This window comes from Hipposideros armiger, unplaced genomic scaffold, assembly GCF_001890085.2.
Source record: "Hipposideros armiger isolate ML-2016 unplaced genomic scaffold, ASM189008v1 scaffold_706, whole genome shotgun sequence".
NCBI lineage: Eukaryota > Metazoa > Chordata > Mammalia > Chiroptera > Hipposideridae > Hipposideros > Hipposideros armiger.
Window position 1 is genome coordinate 498,203 of NW_017732056.1, and position 18,572 is coordinate 516,774.

The 18,572-nt window shown below is 43.4% G+C and overlaps 1 protein-coding gene across 1 annotated transcript in view; it reads right to left on the reverse strand.

Annotated features, from left to right (window-relative positions):
* Window positions 1–18,572, reverse strand: part of ANO2 (anoctamin 2) — a 318,461-nt gene that overhangs the window by 38,839 nt on the left and 261,050 nt on the right. The window contains exons 19-22 of the mRNA XM_019627082.1: window positions 13,490–13,601; window positions 10,531–10,588; window positions 10,265–10,365; window positions 1,993–2,138 (exon numbers count right to left, since the gene is read on the reverse strand). Coding sequence (XP_019482627.1) covers window positions 1,993–2,138; window positions 10,265–10,365; window positions 10,531–10,588; window positions 13,490–13,601 — 417 coding nt within the window. The remainder of the gene's footprint in view (window positions 1–1,992; window positions 2,139–10,264; window positions 10,366–10,530; window positions 10,589–13,489; window positions 13,602–18,572) is intronic.

Genomic DNA, 18,572 nt, shown 5'->3' on the forward strand with positions numbered 1-18,572 from the left:
TGTGTGTGTGTGTGTGTGTGTGTGTGCATGTGTACTCAATCTATAGAATGAATTTCACTCGCTATAATCTTGGTGTGAATTTCTTAAGTCACCAGATCTTCTACTTCTTGTTTTTTCCTCCTCTCATTGATCTGTAAGTGTCCAAGTTTGACCACAGAGTGGTTGTCTATTCAGTGATACAATGGCTGATAAAGTGGGGCATATTTCCCTACACTCTGCTGTCCTAGGGCCTCAAGGCCATTAAGAGAAACAACACTTGACACTTAACACAGCTTTTATATGTGCTAAACACTATTAATTCATTAAATATAACAAACCCGTGAGGTAGATATCATTTTCTTTTTTTTACTGCTAAAGCAAATTGAGACACACAGATGTGAGCCACTTACCCAAAGCTGTCCAGTTAGTTGGTGACAGAGTCAGAATTTCAACTCAGGGAGTATGGCTCAAGGGTCTCTGCTCTTAATCACTCAAAAGAGGAAGTTTTGAAATAACCAACTATTTAGACAGAAAGGCATGTAAGACCTACACAGATAATCTGGTGGTGAGAGTAGGAGACTAAAGATGGAGGGTAGAGGCTGAGAGAGAGAGCGCAAGGATTTGTAACGTAAGGCCTTTCCCAAATGGAAGCCTCAATCTCTGGCAGCAATTTCTGTCTGAGAGGATGGCAGGCATACAATGGCATCTGGAATACAAATAATCATCTCTGTGTAAATATCTGGTAGGAGAGGGATTAGAGGTAGCACTTAGCTAAAGGTGAAAAGCATAAGGGAGCTATGTGTTTACATAAACTGGGTCTTGATATTTTCTTTGCCTATTGTTCCTGAATGTTTGTTTCTTCTAATGATTGTTTCTTTTCTGGTGAGTTTATTCAGAACAGAAAGCTCAAGCTTTGCCTGGAATTTTAGATCCCCAAGGCTAGAACAGACCTTTTGTGGCCATCTAATCTTAACTTTGCCCATCTCTCTACCCTTAACATACATACACACATTCTTACAAACAGAAGAGGGTAAATAATCATTAGAAATAGCAAGTGAGGTACCTGGTGTACAGAGAGGCATTGGTGGCAGCCTGTTAAAAGTGATTAACAAAAGGAAGCAGGAGTCATTAAGGAAATACAATGATATTAAGTACTGAGTGATTCTTTTGTTGGAGCTGATTAATGTTTCTCCAACACTCTAGATTGAGTAAATGTTTAGATGATATGTCTGACCTCTTGGTCCCATGTTTTTAATTCATTAGTTCCAAGTCTTGGAAAGAGGCTTCTCAAATATCCACCTCAATAAAAGAGCAGGATTAGTCACAAGTAGCCAAGAGTTTGAAGGCAGCTGGTCTAAGTTGGGACACTTCTCATAATAGGGAACTCATGTCTCCTGAAAGCAACTGTGTTCTATCAGCCTGTACTCCACGCACTCCTGCTTTAAAGCCTTATACAAGAACAACCAGAGGCTCCTTAACTAGAAATCTACTTCTCCCCCCCCACACACACACACACAAGACATCCCCAACCTTTTAAACAGAGAAGCTGACATGTTACCCAACCTTACCTGATCAGAGCTGGGGACTCTCCTATGTTCTCCATGTCAAAAATGTAATACGCCTTTGTCCCCAGTGTCATAGGACTAGTTTATTCTTTCTTAATGAAAACTATATTCTTAAACGTCAGATTTCACTATTTCCCTTTCAGCTTTATCGATGATAGAAGCCATGGGAAGGGACCTAAGAAACCAAACTTCTCATTTCGTAGATGAGGAGAGGAGTGCCAAGGAAAAGAAGACATTATCCTAATATCAACTTGGTGATAAGAGTTTCTCCTGGTTCTCATTCCAGGACTCTTTCTGCCCTACCTTTCTTAATTTTCATGTGGCACTGAAAGTGACATTGTGTAGCTATAAACAATGCTCCAGGAAGGAGCAGAGGCCACCCCAGACATTTTCCCAGCCCCATTGTCTAAATCTGCCCTCAGTAGAAGAAAAGATCATGAGATCTTACTCATTTCCATGTACTCTGGAGTCAGACCAGTGTATGGTTCCAGGCTGTAGTCTAGGTCCCACTGCTCTGGGTGCTTTGAATGGGCAGAGTCAGTTTCTCCAGGTTCCGTCTCATCTTTCAGCTTCCGAAATAGTTTCTTTAGCTTCCTGAAAAAGAAACGGACCAGTCATCAAGAGCCTCTGGAGGTTACAGTTCTGCAGACAGAAAGGAGAAACAAACTAAATTTTGATATGAAGTCATCTCTGATCCAAGGACAGATAAGGAGACACTATGGAGACTACTTTTCACTTAAAGACAACCTGAGGAGGTCCTTTGTCATGTTGAAAGGCTCCCCCCATGAAGGATCAGGTTTTTTCTGCAAACCCAAAGAAACTGAACTCTTCTTGCTTTTTGATAATCAATAACAGACAGTGCTATTGTCTAATAGGTGATCTATCCACCCTCTTCATGGGGAAGAGAGAGTGTCCAGAAAGGTGCTCTCCTTCAAACTTAAACATTTTCGGGTCTTAATAACATAAACAGCATCATCTTTCCATTAAAGCCAAGCTAAACATTGTCTACCACTCCTATGGGATGAGATGAACACCTCTCTCCCCACCCTCTCCCCGCCCCAATTCTTATGTTAAACCTCTAACACCCAATGTGACTATATTTGGAGAGAGAGCTTTCAGAAAGTAATTCAGATTCAATGAGATCATAAAGGTAGTGTCCTAATCCAGTAAGATTGGTAGCTTTATGAGAAAAGGAAGTGACAGTGATCTCTTTCTCTCTCTTCACCATGTGAGCTCACAGTGAGGAGGTGGTCATCTGCAAGCCAGGAAGAAAGCCCTCACTAGAAACCAAACTCTGCCAGTACTTAAACTTTCCAGCCTCTAGAACTTTGAAAAAATAAAATTCTGTTGTTTAAGCCACCCAGTCTGTGGTATTTTGTTATGGAAGTTCAAGTAGACTAAGTCAACCACATGTAGGACTTTTTTGGTCTAGAATGATAACAAGACAATAATGGTCCAACATCTCAGGTTGTTATGAGGATTAAGTAAAACAGTGTTTATACAATTCTTAGCACAATATATGGACATGGTAAGCATTCAGTAGATGATAGTTATTATTATTTTAATATTAAATGCTAAAATATGCCTAAGGGTATAGTCTTTTCATACTTCCCATTGATACACAATATATAGAGAATGAAATTAGGTGAAGGAGCATATATAAGAAAATGTCCCAGAGGTGAAGGACATGCATCTTCTGATTGGAAGGAGCTATTCAGCATAATGATGGGGGAGGGGGGAAGCCCTCCACTAACGCACATTACCATGAGATTTCAGAACTCTAAGTATGAAGAAAAGGATTCTAAAAACTTCCAGGTCCAAAGGGACAAAGATAGATTCTCCAAAAATTATTTGGAATCAAAAAGATATTAGCATTCTCAACATCAGCCCTTGACACTAGAAAACTCAAGGAAAATGTATTAACATTAAGGAGGCAAATGATTATAGAATAGGATTCTATACCCAGCCAAAGTATACATTAGGTACAAAGGCAGAATAAAGACATTTTCACACATGCAAGGTTTCAAAATAGATCCTTCTATGAATCTATTCTCATGAAGTTCCCACAGGATGAATTTCACCAACCAAGGATATAAAGTAAGACAGAAAACAATATGTAATTCAGCAAACATGGAATCCATCAGAAAAAGGAAGCATTGGATCAAACTCAGCTTGATATAACTATAGAGAAGGTTTAGTGAACAAAGAGTTCTGGTTTGAACAGGAGAATGGAGGGTTCTTAGAGGATGGTCTGCAAGAAAAAAATAAATGTGACCAATAAGACAGCTGATGTGTTTAATGAGGTAGAGTGGCTGTGAAAGTAGACATTTAAACAAGTGCTACCAATATTGTGTGATAAGTTTAGGTAATTATGAGAACATAAAACAAAGAAACCTAACCTGGTCTGAAGCAGAGGAGGAAGCTTTCTCTGAGGGAGAGATGTGTAAATCAACTAAATGTTGAAAGATGATAGAAGCAGCATGGGCAAGAGGGAGAGTGGTATGATAGGTGACGATATGGTCTAAGCAGAGAGAATTATTTGTGCAACAGCCAAAGGCAAGTGTTAGAATGGTTCATTGAAGGGACTGAATGGAGTCCAAAATGCTTGGAGCATAGACAAAGTGACAAAAGATAAGATGTAAAAAGATGGTGCAAATTCATGGCATCAAAGGCCTTGTAAGTCATGTTATGCAATGGTTCAAGTGAGACTATGGTAGCAGAGCCTAGAGGGATTGCATGATTCTAGACATGAAGAGAAGTAGACAGACTGAGACATGCTTAGGAGATAGAGTTAATAAGCTGGTGGTAAATTTTATGTGGGAAGGGAAGAAGAATGAGGAACGAAGGGTCTTTGGGCATGTGTGTGAATGGTGGCACAGCTAAGATAGGGAACACTAGAGAAGAGGTAGTTTTGATGAGGAGGAGTTGTTGAGATGGAGGGTCCCATGAGACAAAACTAGTGAGCAATTTTATACATGGGTCTAGAGCTCTGAAAACAGGTCTGGGTTAGAGCTCAAGATCTGAGAATCGTCACGTAGAGAACAACTGAGGCCCTACCATGAGCACAATATGTGGATGGAGCAGAGGGGAAAACATATCAATGGCTAAGGGATGGATGGAGGGAAAGAAGCTTTCAAAGGGCAAGGCAGGAGCAGTCACAGGAACAGAAGACCACATGGAAAAGAAGGTGAGGGCAATCGAAGAGCTTTAGGGAGGACTTTGTGGACAGCAGTGTGATTCACTGGGGTTTAGGTCAAAGTGATGAGGGAAAAACAGCAAAGCCCAACAACTAATTCTTATGAACCCCTCTTTCCCAGAAGTTTCCCTCCAGGAGATCTCAGCGACCATTAAAAAAATTAATCAAGAAAGTGCCTCAAGAGTGGGATTTAACAGGAATCCTGCAAGTTGTATAACATACAGATGGGCCGTTTGGAAAACTTCAGATTATGATTCCGACCGTATGATGCACTTGCTCGTTAAAATAACTCCTTTGATGTTATCCCCTTATCCTTTTCATCTGCTATTTTTCCGTCCCTTTTTAATGACAAGTCTGAGAAACTGTCTGGAAGGCTCAGAGTCTTTCCTCTGCTTGTGCCCCATGGGCTCACCCCAAGACCATGGGGAGTGTCTGTCACACCTGGGGCCTCCTGCAGCAGGAATCTGGGCCCCAGGCAGTCCTCCGCAGCCACCAGGAGTCTCATTAAAGAAGGCAGAACCAAGCCCTAAAGGGCCAAAGAAGAGAAACACATCAACCTCTGAGCTATGTATTCCTTTTCTTGACACCTGACCAGGGTCAAATTTTTTTCCTTAAACTTTGGATTCATAGCCAGATTCCACTGTGTTTAAGGAGAACACAGACCACCTTTGCCTGGATGGTTTTAAAGAGAGACTGTTTTATGTCTTCAAATGTAATATTTATCACATTTACCAAAAAAAGCAGAAAGTTTATAAAATCTTACTGGCTGTGTCCAGGGTTATATTAACAGCTATTTTGGGATATGATCTTGTGCTTTTAATAAGAACAGGGATGAAGGATATTTTGCCAGTGGAAGTATTGATCTATCTGCTCTGTCTACCTCAGACTTTGCCCAGGAGAGAACCCAGCACTTGGGAAAAAAATAGCATTTACCCTTTCTTACACATACACAGACACACAACACTGAAACTAAGTTTGAGATAAAATTATAGCAAGCAGTTGGGATGTGGTATGGCATGTTTAGAGACACTACGCAGTTAGGATCCAAAGTCTATCTTGCACAAACACATATGAGAAAGAGAAAGGCCAGGTGTGTGTGAGGGAGCAGAAATGAGTAAATTCCCCATTAGTGGACTCAGGTAAGAAACAGCACGAGATCAGATCCTGCCATGCTGTTCACCATGCCTGAAGTCATCTCCAAAGGTGCTACTGATGAGCATTACTCTGGTGCCTTTAACATTTAAAACCACCCAGCTCCTCCGTGGAAAGCATCTGCCACAACTGTGTCAGCCCCCAGAAGCGTCGGTGGCATGAGTGGGGATAGTCGGAGGCCAGACCATGCAACCTAGTTTTATCTGTTATCATGTTGGAATGGTTCTGCCTTTTTCAGATGTCCACATTTTCTATTTTCTAGATAGCTGAACATATATCCAAGTTATATTTCCACACAGCCATGTTGGATTGAAAATCTTTCTGGAATAACTTTCCCCAGGTCACAAAGTGAGTACATTATAAGGCTTGGATGTAAACCCACATCTGTTGGCTCACCCAATCTCTGCCCTATGGCAATGAGCTACCCCCACCAAAGAGCTAAAAAACAGTTTTTATAATTTACACTGCTCCTTTATCACTGTCAGGTTCAACTGTCATTTCTCTTTGGACTATGAAAGACTCCTTTTTATTTTCTTGCTTATTTCATGCTTCTCAGCTGTCATCCATAAGGATGTTGCCAGGTGCTTGAACACTGGATTGGATGGGTCTAGTCTATGGAGAGTGGGTTCTGAGTAGAGAGTGGAAGATCCAATAATCATAATCATAGTGATCTCATGTGACCAAATTCAAAATACAGCCCATAGAATTATAAAGAAGTTTGAAGATAAAGGACCCTAGGGTTTGACGGAAGAACTTTTGTTCTATATTCTTGAATTTAACTATATAATTATGTGGCATGTTTCCTTTAGCAGACTAGAAACTGAAATGAGAAAAAATATTTTGAAACACAAGTGACTTGTATTTGGAATCAGCAGTGGCTAGTTTCATTGACTAGAGGAGACGTTAATAGATGTCAGGGCTAAATGAGAGCACCTTAGAGATAGTTTTAATGCCATTGTTTTCATCCAGAGATGAGGACAGCAAGACTTAAAGAAGTGACTTTCCCACAGCTTTATGAGTTGCTATGCAATTGCCACCAATTAGCTGTGGCATATTAAACACACATCAAGCATAAACAAGAAAATTTAGCCTTCAAGGTCAATGGCCACATGTTAGTATCTGTTATGTAGCTGATGGAGTTGATGGGTGGGAAACATGCCAACACACTGTCCAAACATATGCCTGAGTTCTTGTCTCTCTTATACTCTATAAAAGGCTTCAGCGTCCACAGTGAAAGGGTTAAGTGGTACAGCAGATGTCCAAAAATAAAAATAATGGGCATCTCATGCCCACAAGCTATATACAATTCCATCCAAAGTAGAACAATGATTTATTTACTGGAAGGACAGGTATCTTCCCCAGATGTTGGAGGGAAATGCAGGCTTTCCCTTGTAGCAGTGGTGGAGGGGCTGGTTTTTTAGCTTCACAGAAAGTAGATGTGGCTTTGGTCTAGTTTTTGTTTTTTGGTCTGTATATTTTGGGGGTGTTTGCCCATAACAACCATGGTCTCTCTGATATGGTAAACTCTTGAAGAATAGCAACCATGTGTTTCACTAGCGTTGCTTGATGGTTATCACTGAGTGACTCTCAGTCAGAAAGCTGAGAACAGGGCACCGTTTCAGAGGTTCCATTTTTTAAGATTGATGGTTTTCTGGCTGATGGCTAGAGGCTGACTTAAGCAGGGAGGTGGAATGAGATGCCCAGGCACCAATATTCGCACCAATCCTCCTCCAAGAAAAGCACGTGCCCCAGGGCCACCTGAGGTTGTCCCAGTGTGGGGGCAGAAAACCATATTAAGCATTCAGCCTAATTAATGGTGGGGAATAGTGGGATCTTTTCTGAGAACGGGGATGGCTTGTTTTATGAAGAAATGTTGAGGATTCTCATTCCCTGAAGTAGAGTTCTCATTAAAAAGGGTTTTCTTTCCAGGTAAACTACATTTTCTCCATTATATCTTTAGCTCTTTAAGTGTGTTCCTGAGAAAGACCAAAAAATAGTTTTCTCTGGAGACTTTTCAGACAGTTACAGCTCCCTGGAAGCAGCTGACTCTGGTATAGTTTTCCATGGAGAAAGGAATTGAATCATATAGCCTTCAATGGTTCCATTTGGCCCAAGCAAACTTGGACTCAGTGACCTTTCAACAGATTTGGAGAGACTCTGGGCTGTGGCCCTTGCCCTGACATTCTCCAAGCCTTTGATCAGAAAGCTGCCATTTCTATGAGCCTTACATTCTCCATCTGTAGCACCAGCTAGGTCAGGAGGTGTTTTTGATAAGCCTGAGTCAGTCTGTTGTTTGCTTAGAAAAGATATCCACACCCAAGAGAAACTGTTGCTTTAAGAAAAATAATGGCAGACCATTTGATTACATATGATGGTCGCAGCCTTCTTTCAAGAGACAGACACAGCCTGGAAGAATCCCCTCTGTTTAGGATGCTGCCTTCCTTGACTGCTCCAAAATCCTTGACCTTTACTTACTCTGAATTCTGATGAAGTTTGCACCACAGATAGGCACCCAGTTACATGCCATCTATTTTGTCTCTCAAACTTAAAATCTAAGCTCTGAGAAAACAAAGGGAATTTATTTATTTGTTTGTTTAATTGCCTACAAATCTTGTGCATAAGTTGAAAGAAAAAAGAAAACAAACAGGCTCTTTTTGTTGACTCAATGTTTGTATCCTCTCCAAAATTCCTATGTTGAAGCCTTTAACTCCAAACATGATAGTGGTAGGAGGTGGGGTCTGTGGGAGGTAATTAGGTTTAAATTATGGAGGTAATTTAGGTTAATCAGGAGGATGGATCCTCGCCCTCCCCTACCCCCTGACGGGATTAGTGCTCTTATAAGGGCAGGAAGAGACATCAGAGCTCTTGCTCTCTGCACATGTACACAAAGAAGAGGTCATGTTGAGCACAAGGAGATGGCTGCCATCTGCAAGCGAGGAGAGAGCCCTCATCAAGAACTAAATCTGCTGGCACCTTGATCTTGGACTTCCCAGCCTCCAAAACTGTGAGAAATGAATTTTCTCCCAGTCTATTATTTTGTTATAGCAGCCTGAGCTGATGAAGACAACTAGTTAAGTTCAGACTAGTTTTTAAATGGGTGTGGCTCTTTGGTATACAATTCTCATCTTTTAATATCTGAGTCACATGAGCTAAGAAGTGGAGGCAGTGGTATTCCCTGCAAGCCCTCCTGCAGTGTAGGCAGTGTTATTCCCAGTATGTAGTTCAGAGCCTGGCTCTCTGACCCTTGAAGAATATTCTGTCAGCCACTTATTATGCTTAAATTCCTTTGCTTCTTGAACTAGCCAGAGTGGATCCCAACAACCACAACTAAGAACTCTGGTCAATGATATGAACAAATACAGCTGGAAAGAAATGGATTAAACAAGTTTCTTTATAGCAGGTCTTCTCAAAACCATTAATATAATGTATATAGTTAATTTCCAAGAGAGAGACAGAGTGTGTGGCAGTATCTTCACCTAACCTTATGGGGACCGCCTATCGTATCCCAGTACAGTTAATCTTGCAAGAGTTTTGCAAAGAACTCCAGGCCTGGTACAAATTGTCCATTCTGTCCTCCCAGACAGAATTGGCCCAGCCTACAAGTGCTACCCCAGTTATCTCTGTCATTCCCTGACTCTCTGATACTGGGCTGCTTGAAAATGTTCCCTGTAACAGATTCTTCTTTAACACCATAAAGCAATAGAAATGAAAGGCAGAAAGGGCTCCATTTTCTTTGACCTGAAGGTAGATTTTCACTTACTGCATCCTCTTTGCTTTAAGGTCTGGTGCCTGTGAATCAGGGTTTATTTACATCATTATCTCAATACAAAACCTAATTGAAAGTCATCCTTCTATGAAATTTGTATAAACTCATCTGGGAAGAGAGAGAGAATCCACATGGAAATCCATTCTGTGTTTCACCATCTATGCATCCTTCCTCTCCTAAGATCATATATTCCACAGTTTCTTAGAGATTTTTCTAAATGGTTAAATTATGTTTCAAACTTTCATATTCATCTATCCACCACATTGAAAGTCTCTTTACCTTATTCACTGGGAAAACAGATAGCATTAAAAATATTATGCATCTTGAAGTTAGAGGTACCTAGTTCCTAGCTCTACTACTTGCTGGTTATGTGTACTTAATATAAGCCTTGATCTTTCTGAGCCTCAACCATCCCGAATCAGACTGGCAAAGAAGGCTTGTGGGAGGAGCCCTGCCTTATGCAGAAAGTTATTGGCAAGTGGACAGAGGGATAAATAGCCAAGCTATCTGAGAAGATAAAAGGCCATGAAAACACTGCTAAAAGTCTGGCCCTGCTGAGCTAGGCCCTGGGAGCAAGGAGAGAGATGAGAAGAGTTCATTACATACGGGACTCCGATCTCAAAGATGTTGTTCTGGATCAACTGCTTCCCCAACATGATGATGCTGAGCTGGATGCAGAGCTCCATGAGGCAGCCCCCGGGAGCACACTGCAGAGAGAAAAAGACAAAGGGAGGAGCGGTTACACCAAGGGAGCTCAGAGAAGCACGGGCATGAATTCAGCCAGGATGCAATGGGGATCACGATGGAGCTGGGGGCGACAGGTGCACCTACAAACCACTAGTCAGGCAGGAAACACCAGTGGCTCTACTTGCCTCTTCCATGCGGTAACCATCAAACACATAAACATAGCTTCCAGGTCTGCCCACAAACCTGAAATAGAGAAGCATGGAACGAGTTAGGGAGGGAGAGAAAGTCAGGGCTGTTGGACTGCATGCTTTCTGAGTGGAATAGCCACTGCCCAATGTCCGTGAAAGTACTGATCAGGGCAGTTCACACCTTTTTATCCACTAACAATCACCTATAACACCTGGGGCTCCAGGNAGAGAGAGAGAGAATATAAATGTTCTGTTATGGGCCCATCCTGAGAGCCCCATATCCAGTGCCCACTGTGCCAGGCACTGTATAGACATGACATGGATTCCACATTCAATTGTTACAACTGCCTTATGAGGATTTTTTCCCCATGGCAATGATAGCAGCAGGGAGAAAACAGGTAGACGTGCCCAGTTCATGACTATGGACACTCGCAGGACACCAATGGGTCACCTTGCAAATGCACACACTGGTCTGGAAACCAAGCCCCCAGTAGGAAGAGAGTAATTCCATCCTCAGTCCATTTCCTCATGTCTTCTGAGGGTAGGACAACCCAGAGGAAATATTTTTACTTTTTCTATCATTATCTATTTTTGTACAACAAATATTTACCAAGTGGCTACTATATGCCAGGTCTTGGGCACTGGAAATGCAGTGGTGGGCCAACCAATAAGCTTCCTGCCATGTGGAGCTTAGAGTCTAGAAGAGGGAAGATGACAAATAAGACCCTTTCAGAGAGCAATGAGTATTAAATGAATGTGCAAGGGGGTGAGAAAGAGAAGAAAAAGGTGACAGGAAGACTGTCTTAGTCAGAGTGGTCAGAAAAGGCCTCTGAGGAGGTGACCTCTTGGCTGAGACCTGAAGAATAAGGAGGAACCAGCATGAAGGAGCTCAGGAAGATTCCAGCAGTTGGCAGCAGCAATAGGCCTGGGGGCAGGAAAGACCTCAGGATGTGCATGGAATCAATAGGTCTAAGTGACCAGAGCACTCTGAGCAAGGAGAAAGTATTAGACAGTGGAACTGGAAAGGCAGGGGCTGGTCAGTGGGGCTCTGCAGGTCACCAAAAGGACTTTAGATTCATTGGAAGCACAATAGGAAGCCATCTTAGGGTTTTGCGCAGGGGAGAGGTATTGTGATATTAATTTTAAAAGGATCACAGAAAATGAACTGTATACATGTGGTAGGGAATAGGGAGGGGACAGAAGTGAAAACAGAGAGACAAACTAGGAGGGTATAGCTGTCCAGGTAAGAGATGACCATATTAGAATGGAACTTGTGAAAAGTTATCAGATCTGGGATATGCCTGAAGGTGGAACAGTCAATACTTAACAGATTGTATTGTAGGGATGGGTGGNCTGTTAAAATCCTACTCATCTATTTAAGGCTCAGCTTAAACTTTTCCTTCTCTGTGAAATCTTCTTGTCTCTGTTCATCAAGTGTTCCCCCAACACTCTCTTTATTTCTCTTATTACAGCACTTATTGCAGATTACAGTGTGCTGTTGCCAAGACTTTCTCTTTCAATATACCACAAGTTTATCTAGAAGTCAGGACCCTATTTATTTTTTGCCTAGAATATCATATGTATGCCATTTGATATTGATAAGAAATCTAGATAGAAAACACCAATGAAGCATCTACTCATTAACATGGATAGTCTCTCTGCTGCTCCAATTTCATGAGAGGCAAGGGCGGAAGTCCTGGGAAGGGGTTGTGGTTTGGGCCACAAAAACATTTATAAAAAAATTATCAAATGTGGATAATGACAGTTCTTGCTATCAATGTCTGCTTGATGAGCTTTCCTGACATAGTTGATGCCTACTGGGAAATCTCCTTGTAGGTAGACAATTGATCTGACCACAAAAAATATTTTCCAGAAGTGATTTTACATCTATAATATAATGAACAAATTGCTCTTAGTTGCTGGTTCCTGTAAGAAACCTCTAAATTCTTGGAATTTACCTTTGGAAATTTCAAAAGAATTTCCCTTTGGAAATAACAAAGGAGTGTCTTTGTTATTCTTGGTGGGCCCTTGGGACTATACCTAAATTTATGCTAAAGAGATCACTCAGGATGAATGAGACCATGCCAGAAAGACCAACCATGTGATCCATGTGATTAAAGGGTTGGGGCTTTGGGCCACATAATAGCAGCCTGACCTCAAGGGATGGGAGGGGTTCTTAAGATTGAGTTCAGTCACATGGCCAGTGATTTGATAAATCATGCCTACATAATGGAACTCCAATAAAAACTCTGAACACTGAAGCTTGGGTGAACTTCCTGGTTAGTGGTACACATCAATATGCCAGGAAACTTCCTGAGGACATGGAAGTTTCTCTTTAGGACACTCCTAGACCTCATCCTATGTGCCTCTCCCATTTGCTGGTTGGGATTTGTATCCCTTTGCTATAATAAAACTATAATTTTAAGTATAGCACATTCCTGAATTCTGTACTTCGTTCTAGTGAATTATTAAACCTGAGGAGTCAATGGTTGTAGGAGTTATTGCCTAAATCTTGAGTATCTTGGGAACCCCATAGCTTGCAACTAGTGTCTGAAGTAAGGGCAGTGTTGTGGAAGACTGTGTCCTTCATCTGTGAAGTCTGCACTAACTCAGGGTAGTTAGCATCAGAATTGCATTGCAAAACCTAAGAGCCACTGGCAAGACATGAAATTCCCTCCTGCCTCATCCTCAAAGTTTGGAGACCCAAATTCTTCTAAGACTCACCCTTCAGGGCCCAGAGCCAAATCCCTGTAGAGTTTCTCTATTTATCAGAATCTGAAGATGCTAAAACAAAATGATTTAGTGTTAAAGCCACTGCTTCATGAACAGAAAGATAGAGGTGGACATTGGGGATGGGGCTGAGGATGTGAATTGACAATAGGGACAGGCTGACTCTTCTGGAGGACCCATACTTAGGGACCAATTTCCCTTCCATGTATGACACCAATACACTCACCTCCCCTTGAAAAAGGCCACATAGAAGATGGGCGAGTAGGCATTGACAAACTTCAGCAAGAATGCTTTGAGTATCAGGCGTTCTTCAAATGTCTGTTCTGTTTTTGGAACCTCTGAAAAAGAAGAGCAAAGCTGATAAGACTGAAAGACAGGTTGCTCAACTCTCCAGAGTTCTGACCCTGTGACATGAACCATTGTCTCTCAGCTTACTCCTTCAAAGTAGAATCCAAGAGATCCAGCTCTCTGGCACATTGGAATTGAATTCATCTGGGCGGTCCCAAATGGTTTGCCAGGTAATATGAGGCTACGGAAGGCCCAGGGTATATCAGATCATCACCTTTCTCCTTACACTCCCCCACCTTATACACTCAAGTAATGGTTTCACACTGTGCTCTTCAAAGAGGGGTCTGAGCAAACAGAACTTCCTTCCACCACCCTTGCTTCATCAAGGGAATTCAGCTTTTCCCTGTATAATTGCCACTTCTATAAGATTTTACGTGAACAAAAGTCCCTGATGAAAAAGGCTTGTTAATCACTGAACTGGAGTCAAGAGGCAGCAAAGACTCATCTTGGGCACCATGGCATTCTCCCGTGTTCTCTCTCTCCATTTTTAGCAGGAAAGCCATCACCTGTATGTTCTCTGGGTAGGCTGAATCATTTTGCATTCACTCGCTCAGATGGTGCAAACAGAGGAGTCCGTTGATGTTCTCCAAAGGACCCTGAGAAACACGGAGTGGAAATCTCATTGGTGCCTTGAGAAATCTCGAGGTCCATGGGACGCTCCAGTGGGCAGCAGTGCAGAGTACTTAATGGGGTCTTCACAGACCATGACAAATAGTTTGGCAAAGAAAGGACGTTACAGGGCCATACTGCAGGGCCAAAAGGAAAGCACTAAGCCTGTGTCATATGCACTAATGAGTACAGCCTGAAAGTGTGCTGAGCATAGGGCCAATGTGCCAGGGCCATGCCAGCCAGGAGCTCTGTGTCCAGATGAGACCAGTGTGTGGACTGCCTGTCATATCTGCCCACCTGAGTCACAGGTAGCTTTGGTAGAGATCATTAGAAAAGTGGACACAAGACCCTGTTCTAGCCCCCAGAATGCCCTTCCCTGATCCATCCCCTCCGGTACAAATCCTTCACATTATTTAGCATCCAAATCAAATGTTACACATAATCTCCTTCTCAAAGCCTTCCCAGATGCCTTCAGCTGGTAGTAAGCTTCCTCTGTTTTCTTCTATAGTATTTCATATTTCTATATTAATTACTTATATCCATACCCTTTGAAAATCACAGTAATCGTAGCTTTCATTGACTGTATCTTATTTCATTGATTGTCTGGGTTACCCCTGAAAGTCAAGGATTTGGAAGTAAGTAGTTTATTTGGGAGGTGATCCCAGGAAGCTTGATGAGGAAGACGGGTGATGAGTCAGAGAAGGTAGGCAATACAACATGGATGGGTTCATGAAAAGGCTAATGCCACAGGCAACTGGGACTCAATCCCAGTTGAGTTGGGGACCTTCTAAGAGGCTGTGTGAAGCATTACACTGAGGGGTGAGCAAGCAGGGGTCCATCATTGGTTGGGCTTGACTCTCTGGCACTTCAGTTTGCTCTGTGCATGGGTTGAGCATGCGCACAACCAAAGAATGCCCACAGGCAGCTGCAGTGACCTCTGGGGTAGCCAAGGGGATGTGCATGTTACACAAGAGTGTCTGCCCCAAGCTACCTTACAGTGCATCACACCATGGGTGCACACATTTGCTATTTCATTTCATTCTCTCCTACAATGTGAGGGAGTTAGTACGTCTCACTTTTTTGGATGAAGGGACTGGCGCCTAAAAAGGTTAGAGCCTTGCTCAAGATCACACAGCCAGTAAGTGACAGAGTTAAGATTTTTTTAAAAATTTTATTGGGGAATTGGGAGAGGGGAACAGTATTGGGGAACTGGGAAGGGGAACAGCCAAGGTGTTGTCCTTTTGTTCTTCAGTCTAGTTGTGGAGGACATCGCTTCACTGGTCCATCTTGGTATTATGATCATTGCACTCTTCCCAGCTGAGACAGACAGGTCGCCGGCCATTGGACAGCCGCTCACGACATCTCACAGCATCCCACTGCAGCCTACGCTGTTGCCGGCCACTCACAGCAGCCCAGCTCCAGGTTGAGCTGTTGATCACAATCTTAGCTGTAGAGGGCGCAGCTTACTGGCTCATGTAGGAATCAAACCAGCAGCCCCACTGTTCAGAGCTCACACTCTTACCAACTGAGCCACTCGGCTGGCCCGACAGAGTTAAGATTTAAACCCTCATCTGCCTTACCTTGAAAGAAAGTTTTTACTATACCACATTTTGAAATCAGGATCTTTGATTGATTTATGTTTGCATCACATTCTCATAGTCTCTTTCACCTCCCCACCCTCCACCCCAAAGCCTAACGTCATGCAAATATTTGTCACTGTTCAGTGCATATTTATTGAGCACCAGCTGTGTACCAGGCACCATGCCAGGATGAATGAAGACTTCACCACTTCTTTTAAGGAGCTGCATTTAGCAAGGTCCCTGTGAAAGCCTTTTGCAAACTGCCAAGTCTCCTCCAGATTTATTCTGTGAGCGAAAAGGTATCAGTTCCCCTGCAATCATGGCAGAGGGGGATCCTAGAGAGAACAAAGCTGCATTTCCACGATATGTGTCCCCACACAGAGCACCGTGAGCCCCTCATTTACTGGCAGCCCTAGAGTCTTGCATATTAAGAAATGATGCCCAACAGCATCAGCAATGGCTCAAGCATGAGCAGAGTATTGCTAAGGAGACTGCCACAGGCAGACCTGAGCCCCTGGAGGCCCATGGCCCGGGAGGGGACTTACAAATTGAAAAGTTTAGAGACCACCCAATAGCACTATATCACAAGTGTGATTCTGCCTTAATATCTTCCTAAGGCTGAAAGGGCCTGCGGAAATGAGTTACTCACTTGTCCTAGTCCCCGTAAGCCCTGAGAAACATGGCTTCACTCCTGTCAACCAGGCAATACTGAAAAGTGGTTCACTCTCCAAGCTCCCTTTCACCCTGATGCCCACTTCAGTTCACTTATGTTGGCAAACAGTCCTAGAGGCCCTGGCAGCCATGCTGAGCCCACAGAGCACCATGTCACCCTATTTGTGGCTAAGCTGTGTGTTGAGGGGAGAGAGTATTTACTTGTTTTGTCTTGCTTGCAGAGATGGCTGTAGGTGCAGATTTTAGCATTAGACATATTTGAGTTCAAATGCAGAATATAACTAGAGGAGTGAAGTTATATAAAAGAGAAAATGACACCTGCCTCACAGGGCTGCCCTGAAGACATGTTGGGAATGCTTATAAAGCACTCAGCATGATGCTTGGCATGTGGTGGCCCTCAATAAATGATAGCTCCTGTTGTCGTCATCATCATCATCACCCAGGTCCAGCAGCCCTGTTTTCAATAGTACAGTTGGGCCATTCACGGCCAGATGTTGGGTATCATTTCCATGTTGACTTCTGATCACCTTCTACCAGTCAATGGTGAGCTTAGCTGGTAGGTGACCCTGCTGGCACACAGCTGGGAAAGTTGAATCAACACAACCTCTGTCCCCACCCTTGCAGAACCACCCCCCAAGCTTCCTGAGGTCCTCCAGGCAAGTCTGGAAATAGCATGGCCTGCCAGGGAATCTGGAGACATTGTCGTAATTCTATAGGTGAGGAATTTGGACAAGTCTACCCTGACAGCCCTCAGCTGGTAGAGAGCTTTGTGGTTCACTCCTTCCTGCCACGCCTGGATGGACACCTGTACAGCCCTGCGAGATAGAAGTCCTGGCCAACCCACCACTGCCTCACCCAATAAGCCTTTGGACAAGGATTTGTCCTCACCATTGACAGTTAACACTGCTACTTCTGTTAGCTCTTTAGTTTATGTATGTTATCGAAGCCCTTCAGGCCTTTAACTTTCAGGCCTTTGCCATCCCTGCCACACATCCTTCTCGCAAAAGAGTTCTGTGCTTCCTTGTTAATTGATGCTTATCAGGTCCTCCCTGGGCTCAAGACCCATATCCACATCTTCACCCTGATTCTCATTCTCCCTGACTAAAGGAAACAATGCTGAGGCCCAGGGGGAAATGCCTGCCATCACTTTCTAAGGTCATTTTTAGTTTTAAGATCTCATAACTCTGAACTCCCATGCGGCTGTTAACCCTATCACTTTCCCCAGCCTGCCCTGTCCCACCCCCGCCATGGGCAGTTTAGATGGCTTTTTTACACTGAGCACGGTCAGTGTAATACAGCTGTCGCCAGATGTACTCTATCAACTATGCACATTTATTGAATGAATGAATGACAGGGGAAAAAAACATCATTTGGAACAGTGGAAAATTTCTGTCATTTATTAAAAATTCCCTGTCACATTCCAAGGCAGGCAAATCCTTAGGAGGGACCTTTGTCTGCTGAGCAGGATAATGCGTATGAGACGGGAGCAGGGCAGCCGAAAGCGAGTTCCATTTCCACACACGAGAGTCCAGATGGGACTGTTGGAGTTAGACGCAGGGCCCAGAAAAGCCTAGAGCAACTATGATGGAAGAGGGAAGGGCAGAGAGGGAGATGAGGGGGCTGCCACCAAAGAAGAAATGTGGCAGGCTGGGGGCGGGCTGCAGTTGTGGAGGTGCCCAGTGGAAATTTTCATTAGCTTCTGCTGTGTGATTTGTAGTATGACCCCTTCATCTGCCTCCCCGTAGAATCTTCAGTAAAGACTCATTAAAACCTGCTTTCCTGACAAGTACTTGAGGAATTCTGGATTTGTTCTTGGGGGAGGGAGTGTGCCCAAGGACTGAGTCCTACTTCAAGATGGGCACTGGGGCGTGAACAGAGATGGCCCCATGGCACCTGCTGTATCTGGGTTACAAAGAAGAGGTTGGGAAGAGAAAGACAGAGACAGAGGATGGAGACAGAGAGAAAGGAGGAGGAGGAGAAGGCGAAGAGGAGGAGAAGGGGGAGGATGGGGAGGAGGGGAGGAAGGAAGGAAGGAAGGGGAGAGGGAGGAAGGGTGGGAGAGGGAAAGAAGGGAGAGAGGGAAGGAGGGAGGGAGGGAGG